Source organism: Mytilus californianus, unplaced genomic scaffold (assembly GCF_021869535.1).
Source record: "Mytilus californianus isolate M0D057914Y unplaced genomic scaffold, xbMytCali1.0.p SCAF_2, whole genome shotgun sequence".
In the NCBI taxonomy this organism is placed as follows: Eukaryota; Metazoa; Mollusca; class Bivalvia; order Mytilida; family Mytilidae; genus Mytilus; species Mytilus californianus.
This window is the reverse complement of record NW_026262668.1, coordinates 4759085-4780828: the sequence shown is the minus strand read 5'-3', so window position 1 is coordinate 4780828 and position 21744 is coordinate 4759085. Positions and strand designations below refer to the sequence as shown.

The following is a 21744-nucleotide window of genomic DNA, read 5'->3' as shown; positions in this document are numbered from 1 at the left end:
ATCCTACATTGGTCTTTTGATGGCGTCCCTTAGAATGTGCTGACTTTGTACATGTTGTAGTGATAGTTATGGCACCCATACAACATATAGGAATCAGTCAAAAGGAGAGAAAAATTCCCGAAATTTGTCACATAGTGACATTTGTGAGTCGGAATAACAAAATATAGACTCATTAATCTCTCCATCTTTTCAAAAATTATGAACCAGATTTTATGCATATCCATTTAGTTTTTGACGGACTCTTTTAAGTTAGAACATGATTTGACCTGTTTGAGTCAATTTGCAGAACAAAATTTCCAATCAAAGCTATGTGTTTTTCCTCTAAGCCCCCTTCTGAATCTGCCACTGTTGAGTTTATTAATTGATTTTTCCATACATTATCATTAATATCAAATGGCAATGCCTGACTTAATAATTTCAATAAATTTAGTTTTTGACAGATTTTTTAAAGTCAGAACATGACTTGACCTGTTTAAGTCAATTTGCAGAACAAAATTTCCAAGCAAAGCTAGGTGTACTTCCTTTAAGCCCTGCAGTGCCCGGCTAAAATATTTCAATAAATTTATTTTAGTTTTGGACTGACTCTTTTAAGTCAGAACATGATTTGACCTGTTTAAAACAAAATACATTTAATACTGAATATACCAAATAAACTTTTTTATTGTCCTCATTATTGTGACTTATGGGGACTTTATTCTCTCTGTCTTTTATCTGGCTCACCCATACATTTTTAAATCAATATGACAATACTATACTTAAAAGTTGTAATAAGTTTAGTTTTGTTTGACTCTTTGAAGTCAGAACATGATTTGACCTGTTAAAGTCAGTTTACAGAACAAAATTTCCAATCAAAGCTAGGTGTACTTCCTTTAAGCCTTGCTTCTGAATCTGCCATTTTCGAGTTTATTATTTGATAAGTTTTTAGAAACAATTAAGTCAAATGGTTATTTATTTTAGGGGATCTTACATATATTTCCTGTGTCTTTTATCTGACGTTCCCATACATTCATTAAATAACATATGGCAATGCCCAGATTATATATTTCAATAAATTTATTTTAGTTTTGGACTGACTCTTTTAAGTCAGAACATGATTTGACCTGTTTAAAACAAAATACATTTAATATTGAATATACCAAGTAAACTTTTTTATAGTCCTCATTATTGTGACTTATGGCTTCCTTATTTCCTCTGTCTTTTATCTGGCTCACCTATATATTTTTAAATCAATATGACAATACTAAACTTAAAAGTTGTAATAAGTTAAGTTTTGTTTGACTCTTTGAAGTCAGAACATGATTTGACCTGTTAAAGTCAGTTTACAGAACAAAATTTCCAATCAAAGCTAAGTGTACTTCCTTTAAGCCCTGCTTCTGAATCTGCCATTTTCGAGTTTATTATATGATAAGTTTTTAGAAACATTAAGTCAAATGGTTATTTATTTTAGGGGATCTTACATATATTTCCTGTGTCTTTTATCTGACGTTCCCATACATTCATTAAATAACATATGGCAATGCCCAGCTTATATATTTCAATAAATTTATTTTAGTTTTGGACTGACTCTTTTAAGTCAGAACATGATTTGACCTGTTTAAAACAAAATACATTTAATATTGAATATACCAAGTAAACTTTTTTATAGTCCTCATTATTGTGACTTATGGCTACCTTATTTCCTCTGTCTTTTATCTGGCTCATCTATATATTTTTAAATCAATATGACAATACTAGACTTAAAAGTTGTAATAAGTTAAGTTTTGTTTGACTCTTTGAAGTCAGAACATGATTTGACCTGTTAAAGTCAGTTAACAGAACAAAATTTCCAATCAAAACTGGTCTTTTTCTCTAAGCCCCCCCCCCTAATCTGAATCTGCTACTGTTGAGTTAATTAATTGATAAGTTTGTTTAGAAACAATTCAGTCAAATGGTTTTAAAATAATATTTTTTATAACCAAAAGTTCCATATGTTAAATTAACAGAAAAAAAAGTCATAAAAATGCAGAAATAGAATAAAATTTTAAGATAATTTGATGAAATTTGTAAACAAAATACATTTGAATATTAAATATACCAAATAAACTTTTTTATAGTCCTCATTATTGTGACTTTATTATTGGGTGTCTTTTATCTGATTTTCCCATACATTCTTAAATGCATATGACAATTCCAGACTTAAAAGTTGCAATAACTAGTAAAAGTATAGTTTTTGACTGACTCTTTGAAGTCAGAACATAATGTGACTTGTTCAAGTCAGTTTGCACAACAGGAGTTACCTCAATGAAATATTAAGATATCAAATATATACCAAATTAACTTTTATATAGTTCTAAAAATTGTGACTTAATATTTGTGATCTTTTTTCCTACTTGTATCCATACATTCTAACAATCACATCACAATCATGACAATGCCCGACTGTTACAGTTGCAATCCATTTAGTGTTTGACAGACTCTTATAAGTCAGAACATGATTTGACCTGCTTGAGTCAGTTTACAGAACACAATTTCCAATCAAAGCTATGTGTTCTTCCTCTTAGTCCCCTTCTGAATCTGCCACTGTTGAGTTTATTAATTGATAAGTTTTAAGAAACAATTAAGTCAAATGGTTATTTATCTTAGAGGATCTTGCATGTATTTCGTGTGTATTTTATCTGACTTTTCCATACATATCATTAATATCATATGGCAATGCCTGACTTAAAAATTTCAATAAATTTAGTTTTTGACTGATATTTTTAAGTCAGAACATGATTTGACCTGTTTAAGTCAATTTGTCAGAACATAATTTGACCTGTTCAAGTCAGTTTGCAGAACAAAATTTCCAATTAAAGCTAGGTGTACTTCCTTTAAGCCCTGCTTCTGAATCTGCCATTTTTGAGTTTATTATTTGATAAATTTTTAGAAACAATTAAGTCAAATGGTTATTTATTTTAGGGGATCTTACATATATTTCCTATGTCTTTTATCTGACGTTCTCATACATTCATTAATATCATATGGAAGTGTCCAACTTTAAAATTTCAATAAACTTAGTTTTGGACTGACTGTTTTAAGTCAGAACATGATTTGACCTGTTTAAAACAAAATACATTTAATATTGAATATACCAAATAAACTTTTTTATAGTCCTCATTATTGTGACTTTAGGGGACCTTATTTCCTCTGTCTTTTATCTGGCTTTCCCATACATTTTTAAATCAACACGACAATACTAGACTTAAAAGTTGTATTAATAAGTTTAGTTTTGACTGACTCTTTGAAAGCAGAACATGATTTGACCTGTTAAAGTCAGTTTACAGAACAAAATTTCCAATCAAAGCTAGGTGTTCTTCCTCTAAGCCCCCCCCCCTAAATATGAATCTGCTACTGTTGAGTTAATTAATTGATAAGTTTTTTTAGAAACAATTCAGCCAAATGGTTATTAAAATTTTATTTTTTTTGGCAACCACAAGTTCTATGTGTAAACTTAACAGAAAAGAAAAGTCATGAAAATACAGAAATAAAATAAAATTTTAAGATAATTTGATGAAAATCTTTAAAAACAAAATGCATTTGATATTGAATATACCAAATAAACTTTTTTATAGTCCTCATTATTGTGACGTAAGGGGACCTTATTTCATCTGGCTTTTATCTGGCTTTCCCATACATTTTAAAATCAATATGAAAATCCTAGACTTAAAAGTTGAAATAAGTTTAGTTTTGTTTGACTCTTTGAAGTCAGAACATGATTTGACCTGTTAAAGTCAGTTTACAGAACAAAATTTCCAATCAAAACTAGGTCTTCTTCCTCTAAGCCCCCCCCCCCCCCCTTTTCCCTTTATCTGAATCTGAATCTGCTACTGTTTAGTTAATTAATCATGTTAATTGATAAGTTTTTTTAGAAACAATTCAGTCAAATGGTCTTTAAAATAATATTTTTTACAACCAAAAGTTCCATGTGTTAACTTAACCATGTGTTAACAGAAAAGAAAAAGTCATGAAAATACAGAAATAGAATAAAATTTTAAGATAATTTGATGAAACTTGTAAACAAAATACATTTGAATATTACATATACCAAACAAACTTTTTTATAGTCCTCATTATTGTGACTTTATTATTGGGTGTCTTTTATCTGTTTTTCCCATACATTCTTAAATGCATATGACAATGCCAGACTTAGAAGTTGCAATAATTAGTTAAAGTATAGTTTTTGACTGACTCTTTGAAGTCAGAACATAATTTGACCTGTTTAAAACAAAATACATTTAAATATTGAATATACCAAATAAACTTTTTTATATAATCCTCATTATTGTGACTTTAGGGGACCTTATTTCCTCTGTTTTTTATCTGGCTCTCCCATACATTTTTAAATCAATATGACAATACTAGACTTAAAAGTTGTAATAAGTTTAGTTTTGACTGACTCTTTGAGGTCAGAACATGATTTGACCTGTTAAAGTCAGTTTACAGAACAAAATTTCCAATCAAAGCTAGGTGTTCTTCCTCTACGCCCCCCCCCCCTAAATATGAATCTGCTACTGTTGAGTTAATTAATTGATAAGTTTTTTTAGAAACAATTCAGCCAAATGGTTATTAAAATTTTATTTTTTTTGGCAACCACAAGTTCTATGTGTAAACTTAACAGAAAAGAAAAGTCATGAAAATACAGAAATAAAATAAAATTTTAAGATAATTTGATGAAAATCTTTAAAAACAAAATGCATTTGATATTGAATATACCAAATAAACTTTTTTATAGTCCTCATTATTGTGACGTAAGGGGACCTTATTTCATCTGGCTTTTATCTGGCTTTCCCATACATTTTAAAATCAATATGAAAATCCTAGACTTAAAAGTTGAAATAAGTTTAGTTTTGTTTGACTCTTTGAAGTCAGAACATGATTTGACCTGTTAAAGTCAGTTTACAGAACAAAATTTCCAATCAAAACTAGGTCTTCTTCCTCTAAGCCCCCCCCCCCCCCCCCCCCCCCCCCCCCCCCCTTTTCCCTTTATCTGAATCTGCTACTGTTTAGTTAATTAATCATGTTAATTGATAAGTTTTTTTAGAAACAATTCAGTCAAATGGTCTTTAAAATAATATTTTTTACAACCAAAAGTTCCATGTGTTAACTTAACCATGTGTTAACAGAAAAGAAAAAGTCATGAAAATACAGAAATAGAATAAAATTTTAAGATAATTTGATGAAACTTGTAAACAAAATACATTTGAATATTACATATACCAAACAAACTTTTTTATAGTCCTCATTATTGTGACTTTATTATTGGGTGTCTTTTATCTGTTTTTCCCATACATTCTTAAATGCATATGACAATGCCAGACTTAGAAGTTGCAATAATTAGTTAAAGTATAGTTTTTGACTGACTCTTTGAAGTCAGAACATAATTTGACCTGTTTAAAACAAAATACATTTAAATATTGAATATACCAAATAAACTTTTTTATATAATCCTCATTATTGTGACTTTAGGGGACCTTATTTCCTCTGTTTTTTATCTGGCTCTCCCATACATTTTTAAATCAATATGACAATACTAGACTTAAAAGTTGTAATAAGTTTAGTTTTGACTGACTCTTTGAGGTCAGAACATGATTTGACCTGTTAAAGTCAGTTTACAGAACAAAATTTCCAATCAAAGCTAGGTGTACTTCATTTAATCCAAGAAAGTCCTTGCTTTCAGACTGCTTCTGAATCTGCCATTTTCGAGTTTATTATTTGATAAATTTTTAGAAACAATTAAGTCAAATGGTTATTTATTTTAGGGGATCTTAACATATATTTCCTGTGTCTTTTATCTGACGTTCCCATACATTCATTTAATATCATATGGCAATGCCCGGCTTAAATATTTCAATAAATTTATTTTAGTTTTGGACTGACTCTTTTAAGTCAGAACATGATTTGACCTGTTTAAAACAAAATACATTTAATATTGAATATACCAAATAAACTTTTTTATAGTCCTCATTATTGTGACTTATGGGGACCTAATTTCCTCAGTCTTTTATCTGGCTTACCTATACATTTTTAAATCAATATGACAATACTAGACTTAAAAGTTGTAATACGTTTAGTAAGTCAGAACATAATGTGACTTGTTTGAGTCAGTTTGCACAACAGTATTTACCTCAATGAAATATTAAAATAATAAATGTTTTGCTCTTAATACATTTACTAGTAGCTTAAAGTGGATGAGAATATATCTTTTATTAACATAGTCTTATCATGAATAAGTGTCTTGTTTTTCCTTGGAAGATTTGAAGTATTGTCATGTAATGTATCCAATATTGTATTTTGTAAATCTTTTGATATTCAGAAAATTGTATGATCCATTTTTTCTCACCTGGTTTTTCTTTGTATTTTGAAATAATTGAAAGTGATGAGATAAATATATTATGTTTAGATTCTGGAAAGGAGAAGGTATGATGTCAGATGAGCCCCACTTTTTAAAACTCTTTAATTCGAAACTAGTAATCACCATATTTTTATGGAGATTGATAACAAAGTGGTAGTAATGACTGCTTCAAATCAGAACAAAAATGACCTCTCGAAGTCAAAATGCATTAAAAAGGGGCATAAATCTTATTAGAATATAAAGATATTAAGTCACAATATTTTGTGCAAAATCTGACCTGTGGAAGTCATTTTATGATAAATTAAAGTCTGACATAAACTGACCTGTACAAGTCATATTCTGTTGAGTGCAAGAAGGGAGACAACACTTACATCAAATTATATCTGACCTATGGAAGTCATTTTATTCTGACTTGTTTATGTCAGAGCTCTGACTGTTAAATGTAATCAACTGTAACTGAATGTAATCTTTACAAGATAACATTGAGGTTTTAATTTGGGGTCTGTATCATTCATATTCCAGAAAGATATGTTGGGAATCATATTCTCCCAAAAGATAACATATCTTTATTATATAATTATATATTCCTATGTTCATGTGATAACAATGTCTCCATCTTGTGTGTTTTGGTCTGAAATTAAAATAGTTATGATGATAGGAACTTGCCCTCTCTGATTGTGATGAGATCCTGTTCCAAGCTTGTACTCGCTTGATCTGAACTATGGCCATGCAAATTGTATGATTTTAATTTTATATTAGAAACTGCTACATGTGCTAGGTGTTACATATTTTACTTTTAAATTCTCCCTCATGAATTCGTCCGAATTTAAAACATTTCTATACTAAATACATGGCTAAATAAGAGACAAGTCATAATTTAGGTTTGTTTGCTCGCAGTAACTTTCTTATTTTCTCAGCGAAACAACATTTAATATCTTGTAAACATTTTACAAATTACAAAAATATACCACAATTCCATCTATATACATTCACAATGTCCTCTAAATACATATCAATACAAACATAACTGTAATATATTATGCAGAGCTTAACGTTAACTTCGTCTATCAAAGTTACTGGAGCACATCGATAATAATCAAACGTAATCAGGACTTATATATGCCTATAAAACCCCACCCGTACTACCGCCCTCGAAATATTCGTGCAGAAAACAACAGTAACATCAGACCACTTCTGATTTACATACTAGCCAAACTTGTACCACAAGTCTAAAGATAGAAATAGAATAGGGAAATTCCAAATATAACGGAATAGAAATAAATTGATAGAATCTTGTTGCAGAGTGTTTGTTAGATGATGCCTAATGATATGATTTGGTGCAGGTGGTTTTCATTTAAGTGCTAAAATTTCAAGATGTTGACTACAAGTACTGTATGATTTTTATAAAGTGATTGATATAGATGTAAGAATTTATCTTGCTGTTTTTGGATGGATGATTCCTTTTAAGTACAATATGCTCATACTTGCATAAAATCTGAGGAGGTGATTTATCTGGAAGTGTTGCAATCATTTGAATAATTTCCTTTGACTCGGGTTTTCTGGACTGCAGAATGCCAAAGAAATACATTGATGAAGACTTTACTTAACAAACTTATAAAATGAAAAATAAAAAGTAAAATATGATAATATCATAGTTATGATGATAGGAACTTGCCCTCTCTGATTGTGATGAGATCCTGTTCCAAGTTGTACTCACTTGTTCTGAACTTTGATTTGAAAACTTATTTTAGAATTGAAATATTTCTGGTTAATGTGATGGGGAGTAAAACTTTGTACTGGACACTTATTGTGAGGTTTTGATTAAGCCTAGTTTGAGAGTATGTTCATGTGATGTTTATAACGTGTGTAAAAACTTGCATATTGCTTTTACAAATAAAAGGAAGAAAAGACAGGTGTTGGTTTTTCTTGTGTCATGATATTGTCTGTCATACATGTATTTGCTTATTTCGATATATATATATATTGTTCAGGGGCCTCTGTGGCCGAGTGGTCTAAGTAGTTACTACTGTATTCACTAGCCAGTCAACACTGAGGTTGTGAGTTCAAACCCTGCTCGTGCAGGTGCACTAGACTCCAATCTTAATTGACTAGGATTGTCAGTTTTCCTATTGAAGGTCGGTGGTTTTCTCCGGGCACTGAGGCTTCCTCCACCAATAAAAACTGGCCGCCACAAAATAGCCCAAAAGCAGTGCTTAAAAGTGGCGTTAAAACACCAAAAAATCAAAAATCAAATATATATTGTCCATCACATGTGTTTATTTTAGTCAAGATATTGTCCTTTATGTGTGTTTAATTTGGTTCCTATATTGTGTCATGTGTTTTATTTTGGTTATGATATTGATCATCACCTGTGGTTATTTTAGTCATGATATTGTCCTTTAGGTGTGTTTAATTTGGTTCCGATATTATGTCATGTGTTTTATTTTATTTGTTCTAAAAATAAGTTAAACTAATTGCAAGTGAAAAACAATTGAAGATAAATCCAATTAAAAAATGCCTAAATTTGTTCAATTGCTAATAAAAGTGAAGCAATATTCTTAACCCTTCAGTGCTCACAATCACTTGTTTTCTTTGTTCGTGATAGATATTGATTACAATACATCTGTTTTTATGCCCCCGCCGTAGCGGAGGGGGCATTAAGTTTTACCCTTGTCCGCCTGTAGGTTCATACGTACGTCCCAAAATTGGTTTCCGTTCTGTAACTTTAGTTTGCCTCAACCAAATGTTATGAAACTTATACACAATGCTTATTACCACAAAACACAGATCAAGTTTGTTTTGGTGGCATCACTTTTACCGTTCTAGAGTTATGCCCCTTTACAAATAGAAAAATTGCTGAATTTTTTGTTTCCGTTCTCTAACTTAAGTTTGCCTCAACCAAATGTTATGAAACTTATGCACAATGCTCATTACCACAAAACACAGATCAAGTTCGAATTTTGGTGGCGTCACTTTTACCGTTCTAGAGTTATGACCCTTTACAAATGGAAAAATTGCTGAAGCGGGGGCATCATCTGTGTCCCATGGACACATTCCCCATTTATTTAAGTTAATAGTGTATATCTTGGTTACAAATGTAAATGCAATCTATCCAAGATGAAGTTGTAATTATATAAAGTTAAAAAAAAAAAAAAAATTTACGTCTCATTCTTCCACAAATTTAATTATTTAAATATATTTTTTTGTTTGTTATTTTTGTGTGATTAAAATAATGCTTTCATCACACAAATCATTTGTACAGAAATTCACATAGTTATGATGATAGGAACTTGCCCTCTCTGATTGTGATGAGATCCTGTTCCAAGTTTGTACTCACTTGTTCTGAACTATGTACCTGTATGATTTATAACTATCAAGAAACTGCTAGGTTACAATATTACATTTATTACCCCATATTTATATTATGAAGTTATATGATGATGTACTAGTGGTTTTGGTGTATTATATGAGAGATTGAAACTGATGATTTTTATACTATAAATTAACAGCTACATGTAGTCATAATTGTGATGTAGGAATTTATATTGCTGTGTTGGAGGATTCTTTTATAGCCTTTGAGATTAGATACTAGATTTACACTATTCTGAGCAGTTACTTGAGAAGATACGCCTGAAATTTGGCTTGATTTTGTATTATTCTGAATCTGAAAAAAATCAAGGAAATCTATTGACAAGGATAGTTCTTAATTGAATTACAACATATACAGATCTAATAACTGAAGCCAAGAACTGAAAATATCATAGTCATGATGATAGGAACTTGCCCTCTCTGATTGTGATGAGATCCTGTTCCAAGTTTGTACTCACTTGTTCTGAACTATGATATAACATGTAAATAATGTTTGATATAAAGCCATTTTCATTTCATTATGAAGAAGCATAAGTACTGGCCTCATTTACTGATTTAGTCTTATATTGAAAGAAAAAAGCAGAAATAAAACAGTAATTCTTAAAAAGTAACAAAATGCATTGGTTACCTTCATATGATGTAAAAAGGCATGGAGAAATGGGTCACGATTGCATAATGGGCTGAATGACAAATCTTAATTTTTATGCCCCTCTGTCACGGGAGGGGACATTAAGTGTTACCCACGTCTGTTCCATGATTGGTTTCCATTCTCTAACTTAAGTTTGCCTCAACCAAATGTTATGAAACTTATACACAGTGCTTATTACCAAAAAACACAGATCAAGTTCTAATATGGGTGGCATCACTTCTACTGTTCTTGAGTTATGCCCCTTTATATATGGAAAAATTGCTGAATTTTTCGTTCCTTTTAACTTAAGTTTGCCTCAACCAAATGTTATTTATCTTACACACAGTGCTATTACCACAAAACACAGATCAAGATTGAATTTGGGTTGTGTCACTTCTACCTTTCTCGAGTTATGCCTCTTTATATTATTATATGCGGGGGGAGGGGCATCATCTTTGTCTCCATCTATTTTACAATAGAACAAGTATCAAGAGCTTGAGTTTCAAGATTTAAAAATTGAATAGCCTGCATTAGATCAAAGTATTTTTCTGGATACAGTGGTAAAATATATACAGATTTAATGAAGAAAATGCTTTATTGACTCTTAAATTAGAATCAACTTTATTTTGTAGAATCCTTTACAAGTGTTGGTGAATGCAATCATTAACAGTGGACCACGTGAAGATTCCACCAGAATTGGTCGTGCCGGTACAGTAAGACGTCAAGCTGTTGATGTGTCACCTCTAAGAAGAGTAAACCAGGCTATCTGGCTTCTGTGTACTGGAGCCAGGGACACATCATTCAGAAATATTAAGACAATTGCTGAGTGTTTGGCTGATGAACTCATCAATGCTGCTAAGGTATTAATTAACAATTCATCAAAATTAGCATACATGTACATTTCTAATGTATACTTTTTTAGCTGCTCTTTCTACATAGGGTAACTGTACTGAAAATATATGGTAACGCAAAATTTCTGTGGATCTTTTTTAAATCGAAAACGAGAATCCTGGGGCAGTGATTTACTTCTCATCGAAATTTTACTCAATCTGTGTGTGCACTGTATTTGATTTGTGTAGACATGATTATGATGTTGCATGATGGTTTTGTTACAGTTAGCAACATACTAATTGGTAATAGAAGACAATTGTTTTTAATAGCAGAAATGCAGCATTACACTCTCCTAAGCTTGTATGGTGTATTGAATTAGATTAGTGGATTATTACCCAGTAGAAAAAATATGAAAAATTTATTTCTGGCTGTGATGCATAATTACAGGATATATTTGTACTGAATATATCAAAATTTACACACAAAAAAATAATTTCTAATAATGACTAATTTTAATAGTAATATGTCATAGAAATGATGATAGGAACTTGCCCTCTCTGATTGTGATGAGATCCTGTTCCAAGTTTGTACTCACTTGTTCTGATCTATGATATATACTTTAAAATTGTTAGCACTCCATTTATAAATGTCATTTAAAAAGTCTTTGAATATGAATAAATGGAGATTTTGGATAAACATTGATCAGACAGCAACCCAATAACACTTTACAAAAACACAAAGCATAAAGATCATATTAGGTCAACTTATTTTTTATGCCCCCGCTGTAGCGGTGGGGGCATTAAGTTTTAACCTTGTTTTCTTATAAAAGTGAGGCGAAAGATAACAAAGGGACATTCAAACTCATAAGTTGAAAATAAACTGACAACACTATAGCAAAAAAACAAAACACAACAAAGAACACTAAAGACTGAGCAATACAAAAACATGAAAGTTATATCTTTAATTATATGTTACCTTTTGGAAATAGGAAAGAAAGTAACAGGATTGTAAATGTCCATCATTGACCTGATTTGATGTTGATACTTTGTGCATGTGCGCAAAAACACTTGCATTGTTAATTTTTTTTTCAAATATTTTTGTTTACTGTAAGATAAATTGTTTAAAGTTATAGTTATGTCTAATACATGACTTTTTAATCTATTTACAGGGATCTTCTAACTCTCATGCTATTAAGAAGAAGGACGAGTTGGAACGTGTTGCTAAATCTAATCGTTAAGAGACTGTCAGATATCTCAGATGAAGTAAAAAAAAAATGTGAAAAAAATTTGTTATTCTTTATTACCTCATTGTACCTCACCTGATGATTTGAATATCATATAATTGTACAAAATTGTTACTGTAAATTCAAAATTACATGTGTGCATTTACTATTGTAAATTTTCAACAAAAGCTTTTTTCGAGATTTCATCAGAAATGTTCAGAGTCAATAGAAAGCCAAATTTACAGTTTACGTTAGAATTATAGTTCCAAAAATCAACTAATGTGTGTGTTTTCCTAGGATGTTATTGATTTGATTGGTACTTGTTAAGTAGTCAGTTTTACAGGCTTTTTTTGGACAGGTGCTTTGAAATAAGGCAGACAACATAATACATATGTTGATATACTGTAGGCTTTGGTCTAATGTCATTCATTTGTATGTGCATCTTAGTAGTAGGAAGCATGATGTTTTCTGCTGTTCATCTGTCCCATATAAGGTTAAAACCTTTGGTTAAGATATTAAATATAACCTGAGTAATGGAACATTGTAAATTATACACAAAATTATGGTTCTAACCCTGATTTCATGGTTAGCTGAACATACAAATATGAGCGTGTAATAAGTTGATTTCCGGTTAGATTTTGGTCCAGGTAGTTTTACCATGAAGTTGTGGTCACATCAGCTTGAAGGTTGGTATACAATTTCATTAAGAGGCAAGCTTATAAAATTTAATGCCAAATTACAATTTTAACTCTGAATTCATAAACTTAATAGTTTACTTCCATTTGATATATTTCTTTCAATTGAATTTTACTGCCTTTGTTGTTTTTGTGATAGCATGCTCATTTTAAGTGCATGATGATGTGTATCACTCCTAGACAGCTTAAATGACAGACTTTAAAATTGATATTAGCTCTTTTTTTTACCAAGGATGTAACTCACAATAAGAACTAAGACTGGGAGTTGCAGCAATGTGTCTTGGTATCTTGACAGGTTAACCTGCACACTGTGAGCAAACCTTGTTGGTCAAGTACAAAATGTCTTCGTATATTCATCATATTTATACCCCACGCAACGAGTTGCGGAGGGTATAATGTTTTTGACCCGTCCGTCTGTCCGTCAGTCCTGTTTCTTGTCATCTCAACTCCTCTCAAACCACACAACAGAATTTCACGAAACCTTTTTAGATAATAAGGACATACTATGTAGTTGTGCATATCGACAGGAAATTACGATTCAATTTTTATACGACCGCAAAAAAATTTTTGTGGTTGTATATTGGTATGACGTTGGCGTCGTCGTTGTCGTCCCAAGACACATTGGTTTTCGCACTCTAACTTTAGTTTAAGTGAATGGATCTCTATGAAATTTTACCACAAGGTTCAATACCACAAAAGGAAGGTTGGGATTGATTTTGGGGGTTATGGTACCAACAGTAAAGGAATTAGGGGCCAAAAATAAGCATTTTTGTAACTTCCAGACATAACTTGTGTGTTAGTGTATGGATCTCTCTGACATTGTACCACAAGGTTCCATATCACAAAAGGAATGCTGGGATTGATTTTGGGGGTAATTGCCTCAAAATTTTAGGAATTAGGGGCCAAAAAAGGGACAAAAAACAAGCATTTTTCTAGTTTCATGACAATAACTTGTGTGTAAGTGTATGGATCTTTCTGAAATTGTACTACAAGGTTCCATATCACGAAAGGGAAAGCTGGAATTGAGTTTGGGGGTAATTGCCGAAATGTTTAGGAATTGGGGCCAAAAAGGGGCCAAAAATAAGCATTTTTCTAGTTTCCAGACAATAACTTGTGTTCAAGTATATGGATCTCTCTGAAATTGTACTGCAAGGTACCATACCACAAAGGGAAGGATGGGATTGATGATGGGGGTAATTGCCTCTTATATTTTAGGAATTAGGGGCCAAAAAGGGGCAAAAAACAAGCATTTTTCTAGTTTCAGGACAATAACTTGTGTGTAAGTGTATGGATCTTTCTGAAATTGTACTTCAAGGTTCCATATCACAAAGGGAAAGCTGGGTTTGAGTTTGGGGGTAATTGGCCTAAATGTTTAGGAATTTGGGGCCAAAAAACACATTTTTATACGCCCGTTTACAGGACGTATTATGGTATACCGTTGACCGTCTGTCCGTCCGTCCATCGTCAAATGTCGGACATTAATTCAAAAACGCTTTAACCAATATGCATGAAACTTTGGTGAATTGTTTATATCTATTGACGTGAGCTCCCTTTCGTTTTTTATAAATTTCAGATTTACCGTTTTCTGAGTTTTGGGGTTTTATTCATTAAAAAAGGGGGGATTTTCCAGTTTTCGAACAATAACTCAAAAACAATTTCACCAATTTGCATGAAACTTTTGTGAAATGTTCATATCTATTGACGTGAGCTCCCTTTCGTTTTTTATAAATTTCGGATTTACCGTTTTCGAGTTTTTGGGTTTTATTCATTAAAAAAGGGGGGATTTTCCAGTTTTCGGACAATAACTCAAAAAAAATTTCACCAATTTGCATGAAACTTTTGTGAATTGTTCATATCTATTGACGTGAGCTCCCTTTTGTTTTTTATAAATTTCGGATTTACCGTTTTCGAGTTTTGGGGTTTTTATTCATTAAATAAAATGCTTCGCTGGGGCGCAGCTTGATACGACCGCAGAGGTCGAACCCTGAACAGTTGGGGCAAGTATGGACACAAAATTCAAGCTTGATACAGCTATGACTTTGGATTGTCATTAAATATTTGACACAGCATAGGTTTCTGACACAGGATGAATGTGGTGTAAGAACTGGAAAAAATTTAATTTACCTATTATGGTGGAATATCCATAAACTTAATTGTTTGTTAATTTCAATATATCAAAGAATATGTAGAATTCAATGTTTGATGTAATGTAATAAAGTTGAAATTTGGACCGTTTTTGTTCAATGTGGACCAATTTGGTAACATGTATAAATAATCAAAAATCTAAATACATGGGAGCCCATTTAAATACATCATAAAGGTATTAAAATAGAAAGTGACATCATAGTCATGGCTAAAAATAAACAAAAATCCTTAATCAGCAACATTTAAAGTAATATCTAAAAATAAAATTCCTTTGTAACCATAAAAGCCCATTTAAATACATCATAAAGATATTAAAATAGAAAATGACATCATAGTCATGGCTAAACATAGCAAAAAACCCTTAATCAGCATCATTTAACAGTAATATCTAAAAATGGAAATTACATCATAAAGGTATTGAAATAGAAAATGACATCATAGTCATGGCTAAAAATAAACAAATCCTTAATCAGCATCAGCAACATTTTATAGTAATATCTAAAAATAAAATTCCTTTGTAACCATAAAAGCCCATTTAAATACATCATAACAGATATTAAAATAGAAAATGACATCATAGTCATGGCTAAACATAGCAAAAACCTTAATCAGCATCATTTAACAGTAATATCTAAAAATAAAAATTTCTTTGCAACCATAAAAGTAAAATAGAAAATGACATCATAATCATAGCTAAAAATAAACAAAATTTTTTTTTATTGGCAAATTTTAAATGGAGTTTATTATACTAAAACAATAAATTTGCAACCATAAACATGATAAAACCCCATTTAAACACATCATAAAAGTATTAAATAATTCAACTACATTATAAGGCTATAAAAATAGAAAATGACTTCATAGTCAAGGCTAAAGGTAAACAAAAAACCTTCAGCAGCAAAATTTTATATTGGCAAATTTCCAATGAAGTTTATTACACTAAAATTGTTGGCAAATTTCCAATGCATTTATTAACAATAAAGTTATTGGCAAATTTCCAATTTACATAATTTAAAAGCAGTGTAGATGAGATATTTAAATGAGTTTGAATTACCAACCTTACACTGCTTTTAAATAATGTTCTTTACTCAATTATTTGTCTATTAAAATGGAAACCCTTGTTTTTTAAACTTTTTTCCCCCTTATTCCTTAAACATTAGAGCCCCATAACCACCACCCCCCCCCCCCCCCACCACCCCCCACCCCCCCCCCCCCCCCCCCCCCCCCCCCCCCCCCCCCCCCCAAAGCCAATTATTACTTTCCAATGTAACCTAAATTTCCAATATACATAATTTTAAATTTCAATTCCTCATGATATATAACCGTATCATTATTATTTTCTTTCATATATAAATCTGAAACAACCATCTTTAAATGGAAAATTTTAAAGAAAAAAAAAGGAAAAAAAAAAATCCTACCCCCCACACATTTTTTCAACCCCCTTTTGATTCATCATCCCCCACCTCAATCACAACCTTCAATTTGTGGTATGGTACATTGCAATACAATTTCACAGAGATCCATACACTTGAACACAAGTTTTTGTTGCAAACTAAAAAAATCCTTATTTTCGACCAATATTTGGCCCCTTATTCATAAATGTTTGAGCAATTAACCCCAAAACTCAATTCCTACTTTCTCTTCGTGATAAAAAATAACTTACTTAAAATGTAAATTTTAAGCAAAAAAAAAAGGAAAAAAAAAATTACCCCTTTTTTGACCCCCGCCCCCCTTATGATTCATCACCCCACCCCCCTTTCCCCCCAAACCAAGCTCAATAACAGCCTTGCCTTTGTGGTATGGTACCTTGTAATACAATTTTAGAGAGATCCATACACTTGAACACAAGTTATTGTCTAGAAACTAAAAAATGCTTATTTTAAACCCCTTTTTAGGCCCCTTATTACTAAACGTTTTGGGCAATTACCACAACACTCAATTCCAGCTTTCCCTTTGTGAAATGGAACCTTGTAGTAAAATTTCAGAAAGATCCATACACTTACACACAAGTTATTGTCATGAAACTAGAAAAATGCTTGTTTTTTGCCCCCTTTTGGCCCCTTATTCCTAAAATTTTGAGGCAATTAACCCCAAAATCAATCCCAGCATTGACCCTTTGTGATATGGAATCTTGTGGTACAATGTCAAAGAGATCCATATGCTAACACACAAGTTATGTCTGGAAGTTACAAAAATGCTTATTTTCGGCCCCTTTTTGGCCCCTAATTCCTTAACTGTTGGTACCATAACCCCCAAAATCAATCCCCACCTTCCTATTGTGGTATTGAACCTTATGGTAAAATTTCATAGAGATCCATTCACTTAAACTAAAGTTAGAGTGCGAAAACCATTGTGTATTCGGACGACGACGACGACGACGGACGACGACGACGACGACGCCAACGTCATACCAATATACGACCTCAAAATTTTTTTGCGGTCGTATAAAAAGGGGTGATTTTCCAGTATTCAGACAATAACTCAAAAACAATTTCACTAATTTGCAAGAAACTTTGGTGAATTGTTTATTTCTATTGACATGAGCTCCCTTTTGATTTTTATAAATTTCAGACTATATGTTACCAATTAATGGGGTTTTATTCATTACAAAAAGGGGGATTTTCCAGTTTTCGGTAAATAACTCAAAAATGCTTACATCATTTTTTATGAAACTTTGGTAAATTGTTAATATCTATTTTTGTAAGCTCCCTTTTGATTTTTATAAATTTTCGAATTTACGTTTCCCAGTTAAAAGATTTTATTTGTTTATAGTCTGACTACAGATTTACTAAGTATTGCGCAACAGCTCAGTGTATTGCACAAGAAATCTTTCATATAACTAATTTCAAGTTCTTTGACTACATTTATTCAGAAACCTATAATATATCAAATATTAAATTACAATCCAAATTCAGACTTGTATCAAGCTTGAATATTGTATCCATTTTTGTCCCAACTCTTCAGGGTTGGACCTCTGCGGGCGTATCCAGCTGCGCTCAGCGAAGCAGTTTATTCTAGTTTCCAGACAATAACTTGTGTTCAAGTGTATGGATCTCTCTGAAATTGTACTGCAAGGTTCCATACCACAAAGGGAAGGCTGGGATTGAGTTTGGGGGTGATGAATCATAAGTGGTTTCAAAAAATTTGGGGGGGGGGGGGGATTTTTTTTTCTCCTTTTTTTTCTTTTTTTCCTTTTTTTTTTCTTTTAAAATTTTCCATTTTAAGTTGGTTATTTCTGATTTATATTTAAAAGCAAATAATAATGATATGGTAGGAGATACACACCAAACAGGATGTGTAAATTATTATATAATAAGTATTGTGCAATAGCAAGAAATTTTCAATTGCACAGTATTTCACAATAGCAAGAAATCTTCCATTGCACAGTATTGCGCAATAGCAAGAAATCTTCAATTGCACAGTATTGCGCAATAGCAAGAAATATCCAATAGCACAATATTGCGCAATAGCAAGAAATTGTCAATTATACAGTATTGCGCAATAGCAAGAAATATTCAATTGCACAGTATTGTGCAAAAGAAGGTACTTCGTATAAATTGCTTATTTCTTGACCAATTTCAATGGGGTTTTATTCTTGAATTCTTGGGGTTCTTTAGTGTGCTGAATCTAACCGTGTATTAAGTTATTTGGATTTTGGGCCCCGTTTTTAAATTGGTCCACATTGAGGTCCAAAGGGTCCAAAATTAAACTTTGTTTGATTTCATCAAAAATTGAATTATTGGGGTTCTTTGATATGCCGAATCTAACCGTGTATTTAGATTCTTAATTTTTGGTTCCGTTTTCAAATTGGTCTATATTAAGGTCCAAAGGGTCCAAAATTAAACTAAGTTTGATTTTAACAAAAATTGAATTCTTTGGGTTCTTTGATATGCTGAATCTAAACATATATTTAGATTTTTGATTATGGGCCCAGTTTTCAAGTTGGTCCGAATCGGGGTCCAAAATTAAACTTTGTTTGATTTCAACAAAAATTGAATATATGGGGTTCTTTGATATGCTGAATCTAACCATGTATTTAGATTTTTGATTTTTGGGCCCCGTTATCAACTTTGTCCACATTGAGGTCAAAAGGGTCCAAAATTAAACTTTGTTTGATTTCATCAAAAATTGAATTCTTGGGGTTCTTTGATATGCTGAATCTAACCATGTATTTAGATTTTGGATATTGGACCATAATAGGTGAATGTCCAATTTAAAATTTTTAAGTTCTTAGACCACATTCATTCCGTGTCAGAAACTTATGCTGTGTCAAATATTTAATCACAATCCAAATGCAAAGCTGTATCAAGCTTGAATGTTGTGTCCATACTTGCCCCAACTGTTCAGGGTTCGACCTCTGCGGTCGTATCAAACTGCGCCCTGCGGAGCATTTTATTTTCTTTTAAAATTTTCCATTTTAAGTTGGTTATTTCTGATTTATATTTAAAAGCAAATAATAATGATATGGTAGGAGATACACACCAAACAGGATGTGTAAATTATTATATAATAAGTATTGTGCAATAGCAAGAAATTTTCAATTGCACAGTATTGCACAATAGCAAGAAATCTTCAATTGCACAGTATTGCGCAATAGCAAGAAATCTTCAATTGCACAGTATTGCGCAATAGCAAGAAATATCCAATAGCACAATATTGCGCAATAGCAAGAAATTGTCAATTGTACAGTATTGCGCAATAGCAAGAAATATTTAATTGCACAGTATTGTGCAAAAGAAGATACTTCGTATAAATTGCTTATTTCTTGATCAATTTCAATGGGGTTTTATTCTTGAATTCTTGGGGTTCTTTAATATGCTGAATCTAACCGTGTATTTAGTTTTGGATTTTGGGCCCCGTTTTTAAATTGGTCCACATTGAGGTCCAAAGGGTCCAAAATTAAACTTTGTTTGATTTCATCAAATATTGAATTATTGGGGTTCTTTGATATGCCGAATCTAACCGTGTATTTAGATTCTTAATTTTTGGTTCCGTTTTCAAATTGGTCTACATTAAGGTCCAAAGGGTCCAAAATTAAACTTAGTTTGATTTTAACAAAAATTAAATTCTTAGGGTTCTTTGATATGCTGAATCTAAACATGTATTTAGATTTTTGATTATGGGCCCAGTTTTCAAGTTGGTCCGAATCGGGGTCCAAAATTAAACTTTGTTTGATTTCAACAAAAATTGAATATATGGGGTTCTTTGATATGCTGAATCTGTATTTAGATTTTGGATATTGGACCATAATAGGTGAATGTCTAATTTAAAATTTTTAAGTTCTTAGACCACATTCATTCTGTGTTAGAAACCTATGCTGTGTCAAATATTTAATCACAATCCAAATGCAAAGCTGTATCAAGCTTGAATGTTGTGTCCATACTTGCCCCAACTGTTCAGGGTTCGACCTCTGCGGTCGTATCAAGCTGCGCCCTGCGGAGCATTTTATTTTTCTAGGAGTTACGCCCCTTTGAACTTATTTACTTTAATGTACTACTGCAACAGTTTGTCATCGCAACTCCTCTCAAACCACACAACAGAATTTCATGAAACCTTTTCAGATAATAAGGACATACTACGTAGATGTGCATATCGACAGGAAATTACGATTCAATTTTTTTTCCAGGAGTTACTCCCCTTTGAACTTATTTGCCCAATATACTACTGCAACCTTTTGTCATCGCAACTCCTCTCAAACCACACAACAGAATTTCATGAAACCTTTTCAGATAATAAGGACATACTACGTAGATGTGCATATCGACAGGAAATTACGATTCAATTTTTATTCCAGGAGTTACTCCCCTTTGAACTTATTTGCCCAATATACTACTGCAACCTGTTGTCATCGCAACTCCTCTCAAACCACACAACAGAATTTCATGAAACCTTTTCAGATAATAAGGACATACTACGTAGATGTGCATATCGACAGGAAATCACGATTCAATTTTTTTCCAGGAGTTGCGCCCCTTTGAACTTATTTGCCCAATATACTACTGCAACCTGTTGTCATCGCAACTCCTCTCAAACCACACAACAGAATTTCATGAAACCTTTTCAGATAATAAGGACATACTACGTAGATGTGCATATCGACAGGAAATTACGATTCAATTTTTTTTCCAGGAGTTACGCCCGTTTGAACTTATTTGCCCAATTTACTTCTGCAACCTTTTGTCATCGCAATTTCTCTCAAACCACACAACAGAATTTCATGAAACCTTTTCAGATAATAAGGACATACTATGTAGATGTGCATATCGACAGGAAATTACGATTCAATTTTTTTCCAGGAGTTACTCCCCTTTGAACTTATTTGCCCAATATACTACTGCAACCTTTTGTCATCGCAACTCCTCTCAAACCACACAACAGAATTTCATGAAACTGTGTAGATAATAAGGACATACTATGTAGATGTGCATATTGACAGGAAATTATGATTCAATTTTTTTTTCTGATACAATTTTTGTTTCTTACA

General features: G+C 31.9%; 1 protein-coding gene across 1 annotated transcript in view; it reads left to right on the top strand.

The window, feature by feature from the left end:
• Positions 1–12483, top strand: part of LOC127729126 (40S ribosomal protein S5) — a 30059-nt gene extending 17576 nt beyond the window's left edge. Inside the window, exons 4-5 of the mRNA XM_052236784.1 lie at positions 11000–11227; positions 12367–12483. Of these exons, the coding sequence (XP_052092744.1) occupies positions 11000–11227; positions 12367–12435 (297 nt within the window). The 3' untranslated portion in view covers positions 12436–12483. The remainder of the gene's footprint in view (positions 1–10999; positions 11228–12366) is intronic.
• Positions 12484–21744: the final 9261 nt, after the last annotated feature.